Raw genomic sequence first — 20,761 nt, forward strand, 5'->3', positions numbered from 1 at the left:
TGTATGAGTGTGTGTGTACGTGTGTGTATATGTGTGTGTATGAGTGTGTGTGTGTATGAGTGTGTGTATGAGTGTGTGTATATGTGTGTGTGTGTATGAGTGTGTGTATATGTGTGTGTGTATGTGTGTGTATGAGTGTGTGTATATGTGTGTGTGTGTATATGTATGTGTATATGTGTGTGTATGAGTGTGTGTATGTGTGTGTGTGTGTGTGTGTGTGTGTGTGTGTATTAAGGGCAGTTCCTGCTGAAGGAAAAGAGGGAAAAGATGGGAGAAGGGGAAGGCAAGGGAGAAAAGCACCCAGGAAGGGAGTAAATATCAACATAAAACTGCTAATAATTATTGTGTTCATTGTATATCAGGTATAGCGACTGTTCACGTGGATGTTTGAACTTAATGTTCACAGCAATCCCACAAGGTCGGCACAACTGCTGTCCTTATTTTACAGGGGATGAAGCCAAGTCTCAGAGAAGAAGGTAAGTGGCCCAAAGTCACACGGCCACTAAGTAGCAGCACGAGGACCTGAGGCTTTAGTGCTGAAACCGACCTGCTCGCCAGCCTCGCCTGGCATGTTTCCCCATTACTCCCATACTTCTCTGTCGGGGCATTGTGTACACTTTTAATTTTTGAATGAATTATTTGAAATTATTTACTTGTTAACAGTCTTCACTGATAGAGTGTAAGCTCAAAGAAGGCAGGAACCACATTGACTTTCTGTCTTCAGTTACATCACTGGCTCTTGCAACAGTGACTGCCACTTATGAGCACCTAGTGACAGACTCACCGACAGACTGCCTCCTGCCTCTTAGAAGTGGCAGCCCCAGGGCTCTCCGTGCCCTCCTTCCTCTCTCCCTCTCGGGTCCTCCTGCCTCACCCCTGCGATCCTGGCCCACCAGTCAGCATACTCCCCTCCTCAGCCTTATCCTACAGCTGGACTAGTGGCCATGAAATGCCGGGGCCAACTTTTTGCCCCAGACGATTCCTGGCCTCAGCAAATGATGATCAAGTGACTGTGTCTCTCTGGCTTAGGATGGAAAGACGCCAGGAAAGATCGAAGCATCTACCCCGATGGGTTACACCAGGGCTTCTCGAAGGGATTTGGTGGCAGGAGGGAGGGGGGCAGGAGATTGAATGTCTCCATGACTGGTGCCGGGCAGCCTGATGGATGGGCCGTGGAAAGCCCTTTTATGGAACATGCCAGACTTGTTGCAATAGTATCCCTCCCAACAGCCCAGAATTCTATTTCCCTAAAGACACACGGGACCGTGCTCTGGGTTTATACGCGGGTGGTGACCCGCTGGCTCCTCCTCAGCGCTCTCAAAGGTCTGCCGGGCAGAGGAAGAAACAGATGAGAACAGAGGGAGGCTTGAGCCCTCTTCCCAAGAGCCTCGGCACTTCACGGGAATTGACAGCCCATTACGCGTTTGCTCACTTTTGCAGATCACAGTGTCTCCCCAGACAGCCTGCCAGCTTTGAGTTTGGGTACACACTGAGGATTTATTTTCTCTCTCAGGAAGTGGCGAGGTAGGCTGGGGCCTCTGACGCTCTGCAGTCTGGTTCTCCTGGCAGAAGAGCACGGGTGGGTGGCGTCTCTGAATTGAGTGATTTCCTGGGTCTACACAACTGGGAGTCCCCCGGCATGTTACCAAATACAGGAGGAAGGAGTCAGTGGGCCACACGCTGACCACAGCACTACCCACCTTGGAGTGGAGAAGTCATACGTGCTTGAACAGAGCATGCCTGGGGCCAGCCTCTTCATGGACCCCCATGGCCCCATCCCTGCTTTTCCCTTTGTGGCTCTGACCCGCCTCTGCCAGCCTCTGCATTTTTGTATCTTTTTCTCATTGCGTGGCCCCCTTGTCTTTAAAAGGCTAAATGCTCTGTACTAAATTTGGTCACACAACGCTCCAAGATTCCCTGGAATGCCCTCAAGTTTCAAACAGCTCTGACAGCAAGGCAGGCCCGCCTCCCGCTTGGGGATTGGCTTCTCCTTCCAGGGCTGGGCCTCATCAGGGCTTATTGGCTGCTGGTCGGGGCAGCCAGGGTCCTCCAGCCCTGGGCTTCGGGGAGGCTGCTGCTTCCAGTTAACACGCCAGCACCTGTGGCTAGCAGGGCAGAGGCGAGTGGTCCTTGGCCAGCTGGGGGTTTGCTCCCAAGCCCACTCTGCTCCGTCCGGGTCCTCCCTCCCCCTCCCAGCCCTCCAGGACGCCCACAGCCCCCTGCAAGAGTGGCAGCCCACTTTGCCAAGATGTCCAAGGTAGCCAAGTATCGCCGGCAGGTGAGCGAAGACCCTGATATCGACAGCCTGCTGTCCACCCTGTCCCCCGAGGAGATGGAGGAGCTGGAGAAGGAGCTGGACGTGGCGGATCCAGATGGGAGTATCCCCGTGGGGCTGCGGCAGAGAAACCAGACAGAGAAACTGTCCACGGGCATGTACAACCGGGAAGCCATGCTCAACTTCTGTGAAAAGGAGACCAAGAAGCTTATTCAGAGGGAGATGTCCATAGACGTGAGTGAGCGCAGACCTGGGGGGAGGCCAGGAAGGGAGGGAGGGGGAGACCCTGATGGTGGCTAGGATGCTGCTTCCCTGTGAAGCGAAGTCCTTGTTGGCAAAGGATTTAATGCTTCTGAACCAATTATCGCCCACTGAACTGGCTGTGTCTCTTACCCCTAGTTTCTGTTACAAAGCAGAAGTTGGCTATGTTGGCAGCAGTCAACATCCCACAGGGGCAGATGGGATCCTAGTAGGATGGGGGTGGAGGGTGCCCTTGAAGTGTTCGTTGTCAGCTTGCCTCTCTCCTGGTCCCCAATACTTTTTTTCCCCGTCCCATTCATTTCATTCTATTGTATGGAGGGGTGGAAGGATAGAGAGATGCTTGCTGTCTCTTGCCAGCCACCCAAAAAGAGAAATCTATGCCATCTTCGCAGGGGGATGACTCATTTTTAAACCCTGTGGTCCTCTGGGCATCTCACAGCACATGGACCCCCTGAGGAGGCTCAGGGGTGACGGGCTCCCAGAGCAATGGGAGGGGGCACCCAGGCCCTGCGAGGTTGGAGGTGACTCTGTGAGGTCGGAAGTGACTCTGCGAGGTTGGAGGTGGCTCTTAAACAATGGCTTCGGTTTCATTCCCAGAGAAGGAGGGGTCTACACTTTCCTGCAGGGCATCCTGTGGGAGCATCCCCTGCTGAGGGTAGGAAGCCCTTGTGTAAGCTGGCAGGCCCCTTTCCTAGGGGGATGGAGATATTTCCCCACAGTGTTTTGTCACCAGGAGGGGACAGAGGAGGGCAGGGGGTGACCGTCTGGAAACGCCTGCCCACATCTAGGCTGGCAGGAAGCAGACCTACTTTGCTGTCTTGGGTTGGCCTGGAGGGATTTTTTGTTTTCACCTTGTTCATATGTGAGTTTCGGGGGGACAAACTACACTAGCCCCGCCCTGAGCATCACTGTGCAGAATCCCTGCGTCTGAGGTGGTTTAGTGGGAAAACTGTGCAAAGTGTCTGGACTCATCCTCTTCCACTCAGCACTTACTGGCCACGTCTCCTGTTCATTGTCCAAGAGACGGTGTATTCTTGCAAGAAAAAGCTAGGTCTTGATTCTTGTCCTTTGTTTTACTCCTGTGGAAACTGGGGTCCAGAGTGTCCAATGACATGTGCATTCTCACCGACGAAAGAGAAAAGCAGTATTATCATCTAATATGCCTGGCGCGGTGTGAGATTGTGTCAGACAGCGCGTTTGTGGACACAGCCCAGCTCCTTGAGGGCAGGGCTGGGAGAGTGGGGAGGCGGCGGGGGCGGGGAGGGAAAGGGGGGCGAAGGAGCTGGAATTCTCTGTCCCGACTGCCTGGGGCCCATGCTTAAGACTTGGCCAAGACTTCTCTTGTCGGGAGAGCGAGCGGAGGCAGGAGGCTCAGCGATTCATCCTGTGGGCGAGGTGGTTGCCTCTGACGCAGCTCTGATCATGATGAACGCGTACTAAACATTTATGGTAAAAACGAGAGAGTGCAGGAACTTACTCTGAGGGCCTGGTGCCTCAAAAAGGCTGTCAGGAAACAGGGAAAGAAATGGGGTGCACGCATAGGCCTTGGCACCCCGTAAGTCCCCGGCTGGGACCCTAAACTTTCACTCTGGAGCTCAGCACCCTCTTGCCTCACTCCCAGGCCCAGGCTCTGTGCCCAGGACTGCCTTGTGCCCAGTGGCATCTGGTGCCCAGGAAGATACTCCGAGGTGGAAGTCAAGCACAAAACACTCTTAATCCCAAAGCAAGATGCTTGGGCCCAGGAGATTGTGAGGGCTTCCCTGTGTCTGGAAGTTTCATTCCAGCAACCTTTTTCCTCAGCCCTTTAAAAACGTAGCCCCACTTCCCTCGCCCCTGCCAGGTATGCATTTGTTTCTGCAGGCAGAGCCGATCAGGGAACAGAGGGTGTGTGTGTGCACGTGTGTGCACATGTGTGCACATATGCATGTGTATGTACCTGTGTGCATGCATGCATGTGTGTGCCTCACCCAGCCCAAGGGTGTATGTTGGCCAAGTGGTGGCTGGAGTTCAGGGTGCCTCCTGAGCCATGAGCAGAAGTCATCTTGTAAATCCAGGTGAATGGGAATGAAGCCTAAAAAGTGGCTTCTTCAGCACCATTAGCAAAACAGTGAGTGTGCGGTTAAGAGCTTGGGTTTAAGTACCAGAAAAACCTGGATTGGCTACCAGTGCCTCTTACTGTCTGAATAACTAAGCCACTCACAAGTTAATTCATTTGGGTCAAGCAACTCAGAAGTTGGTGACACAAGAAAAAAAACACACCTTTCCCCCTGCCCAGCCCCCCACTCCCCCGAGTCCCCTAGGGCTGTGCAAGCCCCACCTGTCTGTCCAACCAGTAGCCAGGGTGAGCAAGCACAGCTAGACGCGCAGGCAGGGGGCGGGCGACGCCACACACACAGAGTGGCGGTGGGGCTCCGGGCTGCTGGACTGGCTGAGGCTCGCACCCACGGTGGCCTCTGTCGCATGTAAGCAACTGAAAGTCAGTCCAATCAAAGAGTAACCGTTAGCCTGGGTCACTTGACCCAAGGAAGCACAGCAAGTCGAGCATTTACTGAGAACTTTCTGTGTGCCAAACACATTCACCTTTTCTTTTATTTAAGCCTCACAATTCTAGGGAGACAAGTACTTTTAGCTCCATTATACAGATCAGGAGATTGAGGCTCAGAGAGGTTGATTAACTGCCTCAAGCTCACCACAGAGGCATTGCAGAGCAGAGGCCATATACCCACCATGGTCATAGCAATGGCTGTGACAGTCCAATCTGGCTGAATGCTCATCTCCTGTTGCCAAGACTAGGAACATAATAACTATTAGAGCCAGGTATGGACTTGGGATTAAAACTATTAGAATCAGGTGTGAATTAGGGAAAGTAAATCCTGCCCAGATATCAGAAAATATTGCTAAATTTTATTGATTCCTTTTAAGTGGGATAATGGTATTGTGGTAATCCTTATCTTTTAGACATAAATACTGAAATATTTATGGGAGAAAACTGATAAGATTAGGGAATTTGCTTTAAAATAACGTGGGTAAGGGGAGTGGGAAGGAGCATTGATGAAATAAGATTGTCCTCTAGTTGATAATCGTTGAAGCTGGGTGGTGGGTCTCTGGGGGTTCTCTGTACTTTGTATGTTTGTTTGAAAATTTCCATCATCAAATGTTGACTTCAGAAACCAAGGGTGGAAGGCAGGCCCTTCCATCTGGAGCTCTGGCTTTTCTGGGAGAGGAGCCCCAAGACTCTTCTTACTATGGCTGTCATGCTAGGTGGGTCTGGCAGGAAAGGGGCCCCTGGCTGCTGCTCCCTGAGTGGGAGGGAACACCGCAGGGGTCTCTTGGATTGGTTGCCACCTCTTTCATAAACATCCTTCCGCCCAGCCCCACGCCTCTGCCAGGTCAACTCCTACTTGGTCTTCAGGTCTTGGGTGCCACCTCCTCCAGGTAGTCTTCCCCACCCCAGGACAAAGTGAGGAACCATGTCTGACCTGAGCACTCTAGCCCCACACTGTATTGACCCTGTCTTGATGTCATGTTGTCATACCTGTTTTCTTTGTCTCTCTCCCTCACCAAATTGTGTGATTCTGGAAGAAAAATGCCAACACAGGGCCTGGCACATGGTGGGCCTCGGCCTCTGTTTGTTGAATGAATGCTATCTAGGTGAGGGAGGAAGTGGAATTCGGTAGAGCTGACCCCTGGCTCCCCTACCCCCTTAGGAGGGGCAGACCTTGCATCCAGTGCCCCAGCCTGGAGCTCCTGGAGCCCTCCCGTGGCCCAGGTGGAGGACAGGGCCCAGCAGCAGGTGTGCAGCCAGTGGTTCAGAGAAACCCTGGGGCTTGGCTCCGGTTTCAGGAACACGATCCCAGCAGGTCAACTCCTGTGTTCTCTTTCCTTCCCAGTGGGAAAGAAAATCGCCAGCCTGTGTCCCTGTCCTCCCTGGCATTAGCAGGGACTGGGGATTAGCGCCTCCACCCCACCCGCAGCAGCTGAGTTGGGGGTGGAGGAAGCTCTCAGGGGTTCTCCCTGGGGGTGAACCCCAGAAGGGAACCAGAAGCACCCCACTAGCCATCGCTGCCAGGCCCGGGCCTCCTGACCTTCCCCTTTGGTCTCTGGCCCACGCCTCAGCCGCCCCCCACCCCCCACCCCCTGCTAGTCCCAGTCCTTGGCCCAGCGCACACCGTGTCTCCCTCTCCGCAGGGACAAGAATGCCTGCAAGGCCTGAGGCTGGCCGCACAACCCGCTGACTGCCCTTTGCAGAGGCCTGGGCCCTCCCAGGAGTGCCCCAGGCAGCACGGCTCATGGCTTTAAGGGATTAACCCGACCAGTGCACACCCAAAATAGCCCTGGAGGCCAGGGGGGAGAGGGCGGGAGAGGTGATGGGGCCTTTGACCCTGGGAGGCCAAAGCAGGTACCCAGCAAGTTTAAGATCTCTCCCTGGAGTTTGGAAGCTGCTTCTATCCAGAGTTTGAAAAAAACCATTGGCCACTTCTTAAACCAGGTGGTGGGATCGACAGGAGTTTGTTTTAATTATTACTCTTCCTCATATATTCTGAGTTTTCTTCTGTATATATAGAATTTTCCCTGAACGACTTTCCAGCAGTGAAGCATCAGTGCCCACTCCCACCCCTCGCCTCCTTATCAGGACATCAGGGATAAGAGCTTGGCTGGATGGGGTGTGTGACGGGAGGGAGGCGGGGCTGACGGGCAGGACCAAGGGGGGCTTTAAGAATGCAGTGGCTCCGCGGTGAGAGAGCGGGTGTAGATGGTTAGGTGGGGTAGGAGTCCCACTTACCAAACGGAGGCTGCTACCAGTGTCCGGCAGGTGGGGGACTTTCAGGGTCCCCACGCTGAGGCAGGAAGGGGCACATCTGAGCAGACACCCAGGGCGGGGACAAAGCCCTATTGCACCTCCCCTCAGCCTCTCTACCCTAGAAACTGGAGCATCTGTGTCAGACAATATGCACTGCGGATGCGCCCATAGGGTGCAAAGTCCGGGTGAAGTGCCCTGGGAGAGGTGCAGGAGGCAGGGGGGCAAGGGCACTCGACCCTGTAGAGACAGAAAGCCCGCGCACGCACATGCACACACACGCACATGCACACACACGCACACACGCAGAGCAGTAACAGCAACAAAGCCCAGCTAGGAGCGGGGCGGGGGAGACAGCTGATACTCACATGCCTGCCGAGTTGGATAAACAGGCATATGCTGCACCACAACACACGGCCCTTTCCAGCCCAGGCTGCGCTTTCTTGTTAGACCTCTTTTGGTATAACCAGCACGAAAGAAGGAAGGGGCCTGGTTCAGAGTATCAGTTCTCCCCAAGCGCCTGTTGGCACCGGGGCAGCGTGGTGGCGAGGAAGCCCATGGGGGTTTGGACCCAGATAGTCCCAGTCTGAAGCTGTTTCTGCCCTCACCGAGCCAGTGAACTTGAGTTAAGTCGCCCGAGGAAGGACGATGACCTCACTGAGTTCCTCCTGGCGCCACGGGTGCATCGGTGCTATGCCACCAGCACAGCTTCGTGAGGGCCAGTTCCTTCGCCTGTCACATGGTGAGCTGGCAGCAGCCTGAGGGACCGTGAGGAGCCGGCGTCGCGGGGCGCTGCAAGCAAGCACCTGGCACCACCGCAGAGACCGCCTCCTGCCCTAAATCCTCCAGTCTCTGAACCCGAATGTCTGCCACACCAATCTTTTTTCCTGTTTTATCTTTCACGGGGTTAAAAAAACCCTGTTGGTGGGAAGGAGGGAATGGCAGAGGGAGAGAAGGGGTAAGAGAAGGAAGGAGCCGACTTACGGGAAAGGCAGGCTTGTCTGCTGACTCCCCGCCCGGCCCCGGCTCCTGATTTCTTTGAACTACAGTGCAAAGTATTTTACACCCCAGGCTCCAGGGCCCACACTGAGATGCTGGGTTGGGAACAATGCAGAGTGGAGGGAGGCCGTGGGGAGGCTGGGGGCCTGGTGGGTTCTCCTTGTCTGCAGCCTTCCATGAGCCCAGAGATAACATGCTGCTTTGGAAGAATTTGGCTTCGTCTGTCCCTCGGGTCCCCTGCAGGAACGACATGCTGGCTCGTCAGGACGCTCTTTACAACAGCCGGGCTTAGAGAGGCCTCCTGCTCCCATGCCTGCCCACCCTCTGCCCCCTGCCCTGCCTTCCCTCATGGAGCGGCCCAGGCTCCTCGGCCCTTACCTCTGGATCCAGCCGGCAGGGCCGGCAGGATCCCTGCCCCCTGAGACGGGCGTATGGGACATTCTGGGGGCAGAACTTCCAGTGAAGCTCTGGGTGCAGAATGTATTGAGTCTAGTGCTTAGAATAGTGTCCCGGATTCAAGTCCTAATCTGCTGGTTGCTGGCTGTGACACCCAAAGAAATTACTTTACCTCTTTGAGCCCAAGTTTCACCATCTAAAAAATGGAGATAACACCTCATCAGAAGATAGTGGTGAGGCTTAAGCAAAATAATATACATAAAGCACCGAGCAGCGTGCTGGCAGTAGGGGCCCCGGAACCTCCTTTCCCCCTTCCCTTCACACCTGTCTTCTCCACCCACCCCGTTCTCTGCATTCTTTTCCTAGGCAGGATTCATGAATCATGTCTTGTGTTTACAAGGAGGGAGGGAGATCCCATTAAGCCATTAATTATCCAACTATTTAGCGAGTTCCTATTATATGAGGTGCTTCCTAAACACTAGGAGAGAGTAGTGAATAAGACAGATGAGGCCCTTGTATTCTAATGGAGAGACAGACAATACACACACACACATACAGAGATTAAATATCATCTATACACATACCACATACCATATACCATATGTATATATATGATAAAGAAAAAGAATGCAGTTTTAGGGAGAGTACATAGACTGACCATATTGGTGGGGAGCCATTTCCTACAGGGTAATCAAGGAAAACGCCAGCTCCGAGGCGACCCGGAGGCAGAGCCTGGATGGACAGTGGGAGCCGGCCATGGAAGGCCCGGAGAAAGGGCTTTCCAAGCAGAGGGACAGCAAACACAGAGGCCCAACGCAGGAGCAGGTGGGGTGCGGCCACGGGACTGGCCAGGCCAGCGTGACTGGAGCAAGGGGAGGGTCGCAGGGGACAAAGCCCAGAAGGGAGCAGGTCCGGATGATGCAGGCTGCCTGGGGCAGCAGAGGGAGTTCGGATTTTTATTCCAGGTGTGGTGAGACATCACGGGAGGGTTTTGAACAGGGGAGAGATGCGGTCTGGTTTATTTAGATGTGATCTGAGTTTAGAAGGATCACTCACTCTGCAGCTTGAAGATGAATGCACAGGGGAAGGGAGAGCAGTTGGAAGGGGGCTGCGGTAGCTCAGGAAAGAGCTAAGGATGGTTCGAGGAGAAGCAGTCAGATTCAGGCAATACTTTAAAGGTGGCACAGTCAGGATGGGCTGGCCTCCGGGGGAGAGAGAGAGGCGGGGCTGAGCAGCCCTGCCTGAGCCGTTTGCTGAGAGGGGAAACAGCTGAGGAGCCGTGGATTGGAGGGGATCGAGAATTTTGGTCTGAACAGATGGGCTCATTCCACTTGGTAGGCCGCCAGGAGGACGGGTCGGGTTGACAGGGCAGGTACAGGTCGGGGGCTCATGGGGAGGTAGGGCTGGAGATTGGATTAGGGAGCATCAGTACATCGATGGTTTGGAAACCCATGAGCCTGGAAGAGATCACTATGCGGTGAGTGTGGAGAGAGCAGAGGGCCCAGGAGCACAGCCTCCGTTAGCTGACAGGTAGGCATTGCCGGAAGAGGAGGAGCCGGCAAAGGAGACTAAGAAGGGGAGGAGATTGAATGTTCCCATGAAAGCAAGAGGAAAAGGGGCTTAAAGGAGGGGAGGGTGTCCCCGTGTCCATTCTTACTGAGAGGTTGGAGATGAGAGCAGAGAATCGCCACAGTGACTGGAAAGGTGGAAGCCACTGGGACCTTGGCACGACTGAGCTCCTGGTAGTGAGGAGTGGGCATGGGGGAGTTTGGTGGATAAGGACTGGAGAAAGAGAACGTACACAAGCCTCTCCTATTTTTTTTTTTTTTAGTTTGGTTTTAATGGGAAGTGATGACATAGGGTGGCAACTGGAGACACATGTGGAACCAAGGGAGGATTTTTTTAAAGATGGAATGCTGTAGCACGTCCGTCTGCTCCTAGGGGTAGTCTGATGGAGAGGGAAACCTCGGTGGCCCTGGGGAGGAGGCAAGAGGAGATGGAACGCGCCGGGGCTGAGGCTCGGCCTAGCAGCAGGCAGTCACCTTTCCATGGGGAGGCAACGCAGCAGATATGGGCCGGGATGCACTCAGGCTGATACACGTGTCGAGGGGGAGTGAGGCTGGTCTGTCATGCGTTGACATGTGTAAAGTGCTCCTGGGGGAAGACAACACTGGCAGCCATATATATAGGCTGGGCTGAAGCGGGGAGAAACTTAGGAGGCTGTAACAATAGTCAAGGTTAAACCTCAGATCACAAGGAAAATGCTCAGTGCTCCCTGGGTGGGAGGGAGAAAACACGGAAACGCTTCCAGATATGAAATCTGGCATATGTACAGTCAACAGACAACAGCCAGCTGCCAGAGCTGCTTGGAAGTCCAGTAGATTTCCACCTCTTCTATCCCCAAGGCAGCCCAGGCCCAAGGAGGAGGGAGCTCACAGGGCCTTTCCCATCCCACCCCTGCTGGCTGGCCTGGTGGGACACGTATGAGCTTGCAAGTCAAGCCACGGTGACCGGGGCCTCAGTCCCAGCTTGACTGCATCCCAGCTGTGTGGCCTAAGATGAGCATATATTGTCTATAAGCTTTATTTTCTGTTATTTGTACTCTTTAATGTTTGTGTTACAGATTGTACTTGACAATAATGTATTTTTTTCTAATACAGAAAAGCACACAAACCATAAAGGTAGAGTTTCCTGAATTTTCACCAAGTGAACTAGAACTGGAACTTCGCCAGCCCTGCACTACCCTCCCTGCCCCTCGCGTCCGCCATCTCTGCTTGTCTTCCCCCCTCCTGATGTCCAACCCCCGAGTTAGGCTTGCCTGTTTTTAAATTTTACATATGGAATCATGTAGTATGTGTTCTTTGATTGGACTTCTTGCCCTCAGTGTATGTTTGAGAGTGCAGCCATGTTCTCTGCTGCATAGTGCTCCGCCCCAGTATGCCTATGCCATCATTTATTTATCCATTTCACTGTTAAAGGACTTTTTGGTTGTGTCCAGTTTGGGGCTGTCACAAACAATGCTGCTGTGCACATTCTCGTACGGTTTTTGGTGCACGTATGACTCCATTTCTCTTGGTGTGTACTTAGGAGTAGACGTGCTGGGTCTTAGAAAATGCTAATGCGCTTTTACTTTCTTTACCTGCAAATAGAGGCAATACAACCTGAATTGGTGAGACTTTACATGGATGGACAAAAGTTTGAAGAAGGTCTAACATAGTAATTTGCAAACAGTAGGCATTTAATTGAGTGATAGCCACCATCATCATTTCTAGTGGGGTCCACCTTTGGGAACAGCCAGAGTGCCCTCCTGCCCCTTGAACACGCCCTGCCTGCTGTCCTCCTGACCCACATTAGAAGGTTTGGTTGTGCACTAAACCCAGGTCAGATTCCTCTAGCCCAGGGCTCACCACCTTTTCCAGAGATGGCAGCTTAAAGACGTATCCCACCCCGTGGCCTGGGCTCATTCTCAGCCTGATCGCTCCCAGGATGGACAGACTTTTCCATTTTCACACCCTTTCCTGCTTTACCTGGTCTCCTGTTTTGTTTGTATCTTACTCTAGTCATTCTCAGCATTATCCTGCAGTAATGCTGGGCCCCCAACATCTCATCACCCGGCCTGGACGTGTGGTACATCTAGTCCCGCAGCTAAGCTGCTGCTCAGACCTGGAGAAAATCACACGCCATGCGTATTGGCGCTGCTGTGGTTTAACCCCACTAACCTCAGCCAAGCCTCCAAGGCTGCCCAGAAAGCCACTACACGTCCTCTTTTACTCCAAAAGTTAAACCCTCTCTATGAACCCTCCTGTCCCACCATCACTCTTCACCCTTGGCAGATTACCCAGTATCTTATTTCACTGAGAAACTTGAAGCCCTCAGGTGAGAATACCTTCAGGTTTCTCTTGTGCTACCAGAAAACCTCTAAGCATCCATATGTGCAAGTTTGTCCCCAGCTCTCTCATCTCATGCCAGAGACGTCCCTCTCCTGTCCCAGGCTCATGTCTGCTCTGTCTTGTCTTCAACATTCCTTCCTGCTGGCCCCTCCTGTCCACTTCCCACCTGCCCTCCTTAGGGAGGCCAAGTGTGGGAAATGGCACCTACACTCATGCTCACGCCACAGGTCTCTGCCCCCACCCCCCGCCTGACCTCCACCTCGGCATGGCCTCCCAGGACCTCTTGTCGCTGTTCCCAGGGGACCCTTTTTAGTCTTTACCCTATTGGCTCACCTTGCGGCATTTGACCACTTTCTCATTCTTAAAACACTCACTTCCCTGGGTGCCAAGACACCACCCTCGCCTGGTCTGTTTCTCTCTCCTGCCCCCTCCTCCTCTCCTCTCCGAGCAGCTCTTCCCCTAACACCCAAACATGGAAGTTTTTCAGGGCTCTGCCCTTCTACGCGGCCTTCACAGGTACCCTTGTCCAACCCGGGCCATTCAGCTCCTCTTCACGTGCTCTTTCTCCATCCCTGGCCTAGATCTCTATTTTGAGTTCTAGATCATTCACTTGCCTCTTGGATTCCTCAAGTGTCTCAAATTCAACTCCCCTAAAAATAACTTCATCATTGTCACCCCTGCCCGCCCCAAGCCTGCTTCTCCCCCTGCATTCCACACTTGAGTAAACAGAAGTCCGTCTGGGTCATAACCCTGGGGATTATCCTGCTCTAATCCCCTCCCAGTTGTTTCCAAACTCTCCTGGCCTCGGGGGCCTATTGGTCCTACCCCTGCCATCCCTCTCGGCTCTGTCCCTCCTCGGTTACACGTCTACCGCCCCCCGTTTCCCCCTTAGCAACCATGAGAGTGCCTCAACCTCCCAGCCGCTCTCCCAGCTCTCCCCGCACCCCGCCGCGATCCACCCTGCCCACAGCTGCTAGTGTCTTATTATTAACACTGAAACCACAATCTTGACATTCTGCTGTGTAAAAGCCTTCAGTCGCTCAGCATAGCGTCCACGATCAAGTCCACCCTCGCGAGCGGGGCTTGGCCGTCCAATGCCTGTCCCTGTGGCTAATACTCTTCTCCTTGATTCTTACCCTTTGCTGCATCGGCACTTGGCCACTGGCTCTCCAAGGCGCCATGCTCTCTCTTGCCCCTCTGCCTTTGCACACACCACCTCCTGTAATTTGGGAACTGGACCCACCCCTGGGCCTAGCTACTCCTTATTCTTCTTTCCAGGCTCAGCTCAGGTGACCAGTTTCTGCTTTCCTGGCGCCTCCGGGCTGGGTTGTGTGCTCCCCCTGTGCTGACGAAGCACCATCTGTAGCTTCTGTCACTTATGCACTATCTACACTTAACGCAGTGTTTTGCATTGTCTGTTTCTTTGCTTTCCTTAAACTTCCCTGCCTCTCACTCACCTCCAGGGCCCCGGCAGGGAGCACACTGCCTGGCTCATAAACGCCTGCTGGATGAACAAAGGATGAATAGTTTGCAAACGCCACTCTCGTACTTGATAGAATCCACAGAAGTTATGATTTCATCTATACTCTTCTAAGACTACTTGAAAATGTGATTTTGTGTCCAAATTTTCAAATGAAGGGAAATCTGGCAGTGATTCCTTTTCTCCAGTTTCTGTAAATAACCGATTCAATCGGTCCAAAAATTTACACTCTGAGATCTGAATTGTTGGGAGGAGTCATGGCCATATTTCCCTTTCAGTTTGTTCTGGGCAGAATGAGCCTCACGACTCATTACGATTTTTCTTCCTTTCCTTGTTCTTCTATTTCCCAGCTCTCTAGGGATCTGAGATTACAGGCTGACATTTTTAGCCCGACCCATCAAGCTCCCCTATAACCTCTGGGGCCACCGCTATGCATACCCTAAGGAGGATATTAACCAAGTGCTCCATATACAGCTCCTGAAGCCTTCAGCTCCCATCCTCTGAATTCTCCCCTACAATGTCTGGAGAAGTTTATCAACTTTGCCTCCAGATCTAGAAAAAGTATAGCAGGTTCCATTCTAGATAACAGGCAAGAAATTAATTCATTATATACAGTGGATGCCCTCAGGGCAGTAAAGGCTTAATTTTCTTCTGGAATCCCAGCTGATCCAGGCTGACAGGGGGCCATCTTGCTTATATCAAGTTTCCCCAAGATGGACCAGCTCACCTGGTCCAATGGCAGCATCTCCTCCATGTGCCCCTTACTGGTAGCCTGCCTGACTCTGGTCCTTTACTGCACCGAGAAGCATAATGGGTTTCTAGTTCACCAAGAATATGTCTAATAGTGACCTCAGAGTACTGAAGGCTCAAGTGCTCCAGTGGTCAAGGATCCTTCAGGTTTCCCTACGGCTCCTGGAATCCTTGCCTTAAAGGCAGGAGTAGGGGGTGGCACACAAGCGTAGAGATGCTATTTCTCGATGAACTTGCTTCAGAAACTAATTTACAATCGCAGGTTTCCCCCACTACCCTTAAGTAGGGAGTCCTCTGAAACCTTTGTAAGCTGAAATGGCATAAAATGACGAAGCAGTTACCAATAGCTTATAAGGAAAAAAGAGGGGGCGTTCCCAGTCTCAGGAAATAACCTCCGTTAGGCTTTTCTGATACCTTAGGACACATCTTGCTAACATATGCACAGAGTACATCAAGATAAAGCACAGATGCTCTCAGACACTGTTCAGAGCTCTGGTATTGATGCTGAGATGCTGAGTGTGGTTCTCAGGGAAGGGGCCTGGAGAGGCCTCCCTCTGCGCGGGTCTGTGAGGGTCTGTAAGCTCCCCTATAAGGGTCGCTGCCAGACAAAGGCTGATCACCTTTTCCCTTTGCACCTTTTTTTGTAAAAGCAAAAGTCTTCTTTGGATTTCTTTCAGTTAGCAAAAATAGGTACTGATGTAGGTTTTCATAAAATCAAGTGGTGCTTCATGGACTTTTAAAAACAGGGGATATATGCATAATAGTATAAGGCTCACTACAGACAATATACAAAACAGGAAAAAAGAGAAAATAACCAATAATTCTTTGTCTTTTTAGCTAAAGAAATTAATCACTGCCAAGTGTTTTAGTGTATGCTTCTGTGCGCACTTTCATAGTTGAGATCATTTTATGCATTAAGTCACATGAATTGTGTTTTCTGCTTTTCTTTTCCTTATCATTGTATAGTCATTTTCCCATGTCACTAAAAGTTCTTCCTAAAGATCATTTTCAGTGGATGTTATCATAGCTCATCATATGGCTGAGTCAAGCCATTTGCCTAAATTTGGACATTTACATGGTTTCCATTAGATATATTTTCCAAGGTCCTAAACAGATCCCCAGAGCCAAGGCTCCTTCCCGTGGCCTTTGGCGCGATCCCCAGGGAGATGGCCAACCACATGAGATGACAAACAGACCCATTAACACACTGCGCCTTACGGCCTGATGGTGAAAACAAAACTCCAGAAGGGGAGAGAAGACTCCCCGGAGCTGGAGCTGGGAACGCAGGGACTGACGGTCACTCACGGGACAGACACGCCAGAGCCGGAAAACACAAGTGTGCACATGCTATTCTTTAGAGGATTAAGTTCCTGATGTGGGAACATCTGCCGAGCAGACCTCCCTCTCAGGGACGCCCGGGAGTGTGGGTGTGTGTGTGTTTACTGTGGGTGGAACCGATGTGCCTGGGTTTCCTTTGGGAAGAGTTGTTACTACTTAGAAAGAGAATCAAGCCTCTGGCCTTTGGAAACTGCAGGTGTTGGGAGGATGTCAAGAAGGGAGAGGCAGTTGGCGCACCCTCGCGCTTCCAGAGTCCTGCCCCAGAGACCTCACAAAGCGCCCGGGCCAGATCTGCCTGAAGCCGCCTTACTAGGCCAAATCATTTTTCCCTCCCAAGAAAAATAAAGATTACCTGGCACGCACAGCCCGGAGGTAAGCACTCAGGTGCTCTCCTGGGACATCACCCCATACGCCCCAGCTCTTCACAGCACAATGATGGAACCTAATGCCTGGGGTCTGTGTTGAGCCCATAGGCTTCCACACATAATCTCTTTTGATCCTCCCCGCAGCCTTGTAAGGTAGACAGGATAGACAGGCTTTAACCTGCTTGACAGATGAAGAAACTGAGGCTTAGAGAGGTCACCCAGCTGGTGGAAGGTCCTGAACTCTTGTTGCAGCAAACTGCATAACTTAACAGAAAGCCACCACCTGTCTCACTGGCCTTTTCAGACCTCCCCGTGCTGGGAGGTGCACTTGCCCATTCAGCATTTATGGAACGTCCACTGTTTCATCACGTGCCCATCTCTGGGGAAGGTGCTGCTCAGTCCTGGTGGCTGGCTGTCTTGGCTGGCAGTCCCCTGTCACTGTGCCACAGCCGGCAAGCCCCCTGCACTCTGTGTGGCCCACCCTGGGGAGCGGTGGTGGTCAGGAAGCACCCTGGGCTGGCTGGGGGAACACCCCCTCCGCCCAGCAGGGTCCCTGTGCTCTGGCTCCCTTACCACCACCCACTCTCCCTGGGGGCTCTTCTTCCCAGGCCTGGCTTTGAAAGAGGCTGAGGTCTTTCCAACTGGCCTCTTCCTAATAACACTGGAGCCAATTTCACAGGCCCTTTATGATTAGGGTAATTTTTGTTGCTCATCACAAATGGAAGTAAACAGAGGGAAGTATATAGCTGGACCACATGGGAAGTGACAGTCACTCTAGACTGGACACACCGTCCAACATGGCAGCCACTCAGCACATGTGACAATGGAGCCCTTGAGATGTGACCAGTCCAGATTGCCTTGTGTTGTTAAGTCTGAAATTCACATCAGATTCCAAAGGCTTAGCAGGAAGAAAAGAATGTAAAATATCTGATTCATAATTTTGTATAGATTACATGCTGTAATCGTATTTTGTATGGGTTCAAACATATTTTGTTAAAATTAATTTCCCTTGTTTCTTTTTACATTTTAAAAGTGTGCTTGCTAGAACTTTTAAAGTTACATATATAGGTTGCATTATAGTCCCATTGGATGGTATTGGTCTACAGTACGGCGTTTCTAATTGTGGTCTCTCGTATGTAGTTTTTTGTTTTTAAGAGAGGCAGCTCACCTCTGGAGACACCTGTACTACCCCCTTCTTGAGTGTGAACTTTATTAAACTAGTCTTTGCTTTAGAAAAATAAATTAAAGCAAGACAAGATAATCCCAGTGTGTAAATAAGATCTTATTTAGAATAACCCTCCTATCAGTGTTTGTATAACTAAGATCTCTTTGAATTACCTTAACATTTTTTATATTGAGATACAATTCCATACCATAAAATTCACCCTTTTAAAGTATGCAATTCGATGGTTATCCTAGTATATTCACAAAGTTGTGTGACCATCACCACTGTCTAATTCCAGAATATTTCATCACCCCCAAAAGAAGCCCCACACTCATGAGCAGTTACTTCCCATTCCCTGCCCTCACCCAGACCCTGGCAACCACTCATCTACCTCCTGTCCCTATGGATTGGCCTATTCTGGACGTTTCATGTAAGTGGAGTCATACAATATGTGATCTTCTGGGTCTAGCTTCTTTCGCTGATCATGGTTTCAAGGTTCATCCATGCTGTAGCATGGTGTTCTGTTCTTTTTGTGGCTGAGTAACATTCCTTTGTGTGGACATACCACATTTGGTTTCTTCATTCAGCAGTTGATGGATACTTGGATTGTTTCTACTTTTTGTCTATAAAAAATGCTGCTGTGAACGCTTGTGTATAAGTTTTTGTGTGAACATGTGTTTTCAGTTCCCTCGGGTATATACCTGGGCATGGAGTCACTGGGTCATATGGTAACTCTATCTTTAACTTTTTGAGGAGCCACACATGTTTTTCATACCCTAGTTGGTGTGACACTGTGATTTTGCTAGTCTCAGAGGATATGGGCAGTTTACTAACTCACTTTTCCAGAGTCACCTTATTTATTCTTGTGGTTTTCATTGTTACTTATACACCTATGACTCCCAGATCTACATCTCAAGCTCAGATCTCTCGAGCCTCAAACCCTGAGTAATGCCGACTTGTTAGGATTTAAACTTTGTCACAGCCACAACAATTGGTCACCGCCGCTCCCACCCTCGGCCTCCCCTGTATTCCTTGTCATTATAAGTATCACTATCTGTCCAGTCAACCAAGCTGGCAATCTTGGGGTCATCTTGCACTCTTCCTGTCACCCCCACTTCACTGACCCTTATCAATTGCACCCAGAAGTATCTGTGGAACTCCTCTCCGCTTCTTCATGCTAACTGCTCAGCCTTGGGCCAGGATCTCATCACTGCTTGAACTTTTGTTAAGAGCCCCCTAACTGGTCTCCATCCCTGCGTTTCTCCCAGCCTCAACTCCGTTTTGCAAACAGCAGCCAGAGCTGTCTTTCCAGACCAGAAATCTGGTTGCCCCTTCTCCAGCTAAACATTTGCTGCCCGCTGGGTGACGCCCCCAGCTCGTGGTGTGCCGCAGGAAGCCTGTCATGATCTGACCTCTTCTACCACTTCCTCGGCCCCCTCCCCACACAGAGAACTTCCCAACAATCCCTGGATGCGCTGTACCCCAGTAAGTCACACGGGCTGCCTGTCAGTTCCCTCTGCTAAGAAGTCCTTCCCTCGCCCCCTATGCCCAAGTGACCTCCTCTGAAGGAGGCCGCCTCTGAAGTGCTTCTCCTGCCTCCCCTAGGCCCTCACTCCTGCTCTGCGTCCCGGGGTCCCCAACTGTATAGACGCCTCTTAGCATCCGAGATGCAGTGACAGACATCCTCGTTTGCTGCCTGTCCTCCCCCTCCAGCCTGACTTCTCTCCCCCAACCCCACCCTGGTGGGAGGACCAGACCCACGTCCCAGTTGTCCTGGAGAGACCCCACTTAATGATCAGGCCTCTCCCCAGCTCTGCCTGACTCCACAGCACGCCTCTTCCCTCAGCTAGCAGGGAAGCCCTTCTCTGTGGCCTTGGCATGCAGAGGACCTCTGCCCTCCTGGGCCTCGGGAGCTCTAATGACCCTGGCAGCACGAAAGGAGGAACTTTCTGAAGTGTCTGAAGTCTGAGAAATGCTGGCTCCAAGTGTGTCATTTTACTAGGGTAAATATCCCCAGGAAGAGTCGGCAGTGGGCAGAGGTGGCAATGAGGCCAACAATTCTCTCTCATCCCCACAATGCTGTCCCTCCAGAGACTTCAGGAGACTGCAGAAGGCCCCTCATCAGAGCTCAGGGGCAAGGACAGAGAGGGGGAATGGAAGGTGTTGATGCTGGTCGGCGTCTCCCAGAGGTTTCTGGAAGGGTGCCAGCAAGCAAGCTCTGTCCTCTGCTCTGCCCTGTCCTGGGCCCAAAGATCTAGGAGGCACACCTACCAGACTTGCAGATTATCTGAAGCTCAAAGGGACAATGAACCTTTTAATAGCAGAAGCAGGATCTAGAAAGTTCTGGTCAGGCTGGAATGACGGGCTCAGTCTCATAGCTGGACTCTCCTAGCCTGGAGAAGGGCAGCGTCAGGGAGAGGACGCCATCAACCTCAATATGGAGAGAGCGCCCTGAAAGGAAGGGGCAGCTTTGTTTTTTTGCCCCAGGAATGTAGCCAAAATCAGAAGGGCTTTCTTGGTCAGCTTCAACACAAACATTTGGCTTCCTCGGGAAGAGCTGAGCTGTGTCCCAAACACAGCCTACTTGGTTGGGATACTGTAGGCAGGATTGAAATGATTTCTTTTCACCCCAGCAAATACTGATTAAGTGCAAAGCCTCTGCCAGGCCCGGTGCTGAGGACAGAACTAAAGGACTGGTCCTTGCCCTCAAGTCATTTGCCATCTAGTCCAGGGACAGACAGGTAAACCGTGAAGGGCAGAGACAGCAGTGAGCCAGGCCTGCTGCAGGAGCGCAGAAACGGGGCTCCTAACCCCTGGTCCGGGCCGCCAGTGAGAGGGCCCGTGGGCTAAGTGTGGACGGGCCATTAAGAGGAATGCTTGATACTGTAGCTATCTTTTTAAAAAGTTCTGTCTTTCCAGTAATGACTCTGTAACATCTTTCTGTGCTGATGGACAGTGACTGCAATGGGGTGGGAGGGTACGTGATAATAGGGGGGAATGTAGTAGCCACAATGTTGCTCATGGGAAACCTTCATAAGGTTGTG

At 51.8% G+C, this 20,761-nt stretch overlaps 1 protein-coding gene across 1 annotated transcript in view; it reads left to right on the forward strand.

Annotated features, from left to right (window-relative positions):
• The first annotated feature begins 1,341 nt into the window (after positions 1–1,341).
• The window catches only part of LMOD1 (leiomodin 1), a 33,473-nt gene continuing 14,053 nt past the window's right edge, over positions 1,342–20,761 (forward strand). The window contains exon 1 of the mRNA XM_037015193.2: positions 1,342–2,509. Coding sequence (XP_036871088.2) covers positions 2,249–2,509 — 261 coding nt within the window. The 5' untranslated portion in view covers positions 1,342–2,248. The remainder of the gene's footprint in view (positions 2,510–20,761) is intronic.

The sequence above is a fragment of the Manis javanica genome, chromosome 11, assembly GCF_040802235.1.
Source record: "Manis javanica isolate MJ-LG chromosome 11, MJ_LKY, whole genome shotgun sequence".
Lineage (NCBI taxonomy): Eukaryota > Metazoa > Chordata > Mammalia > Pholidota > Manidae > Manis > Manis javanica.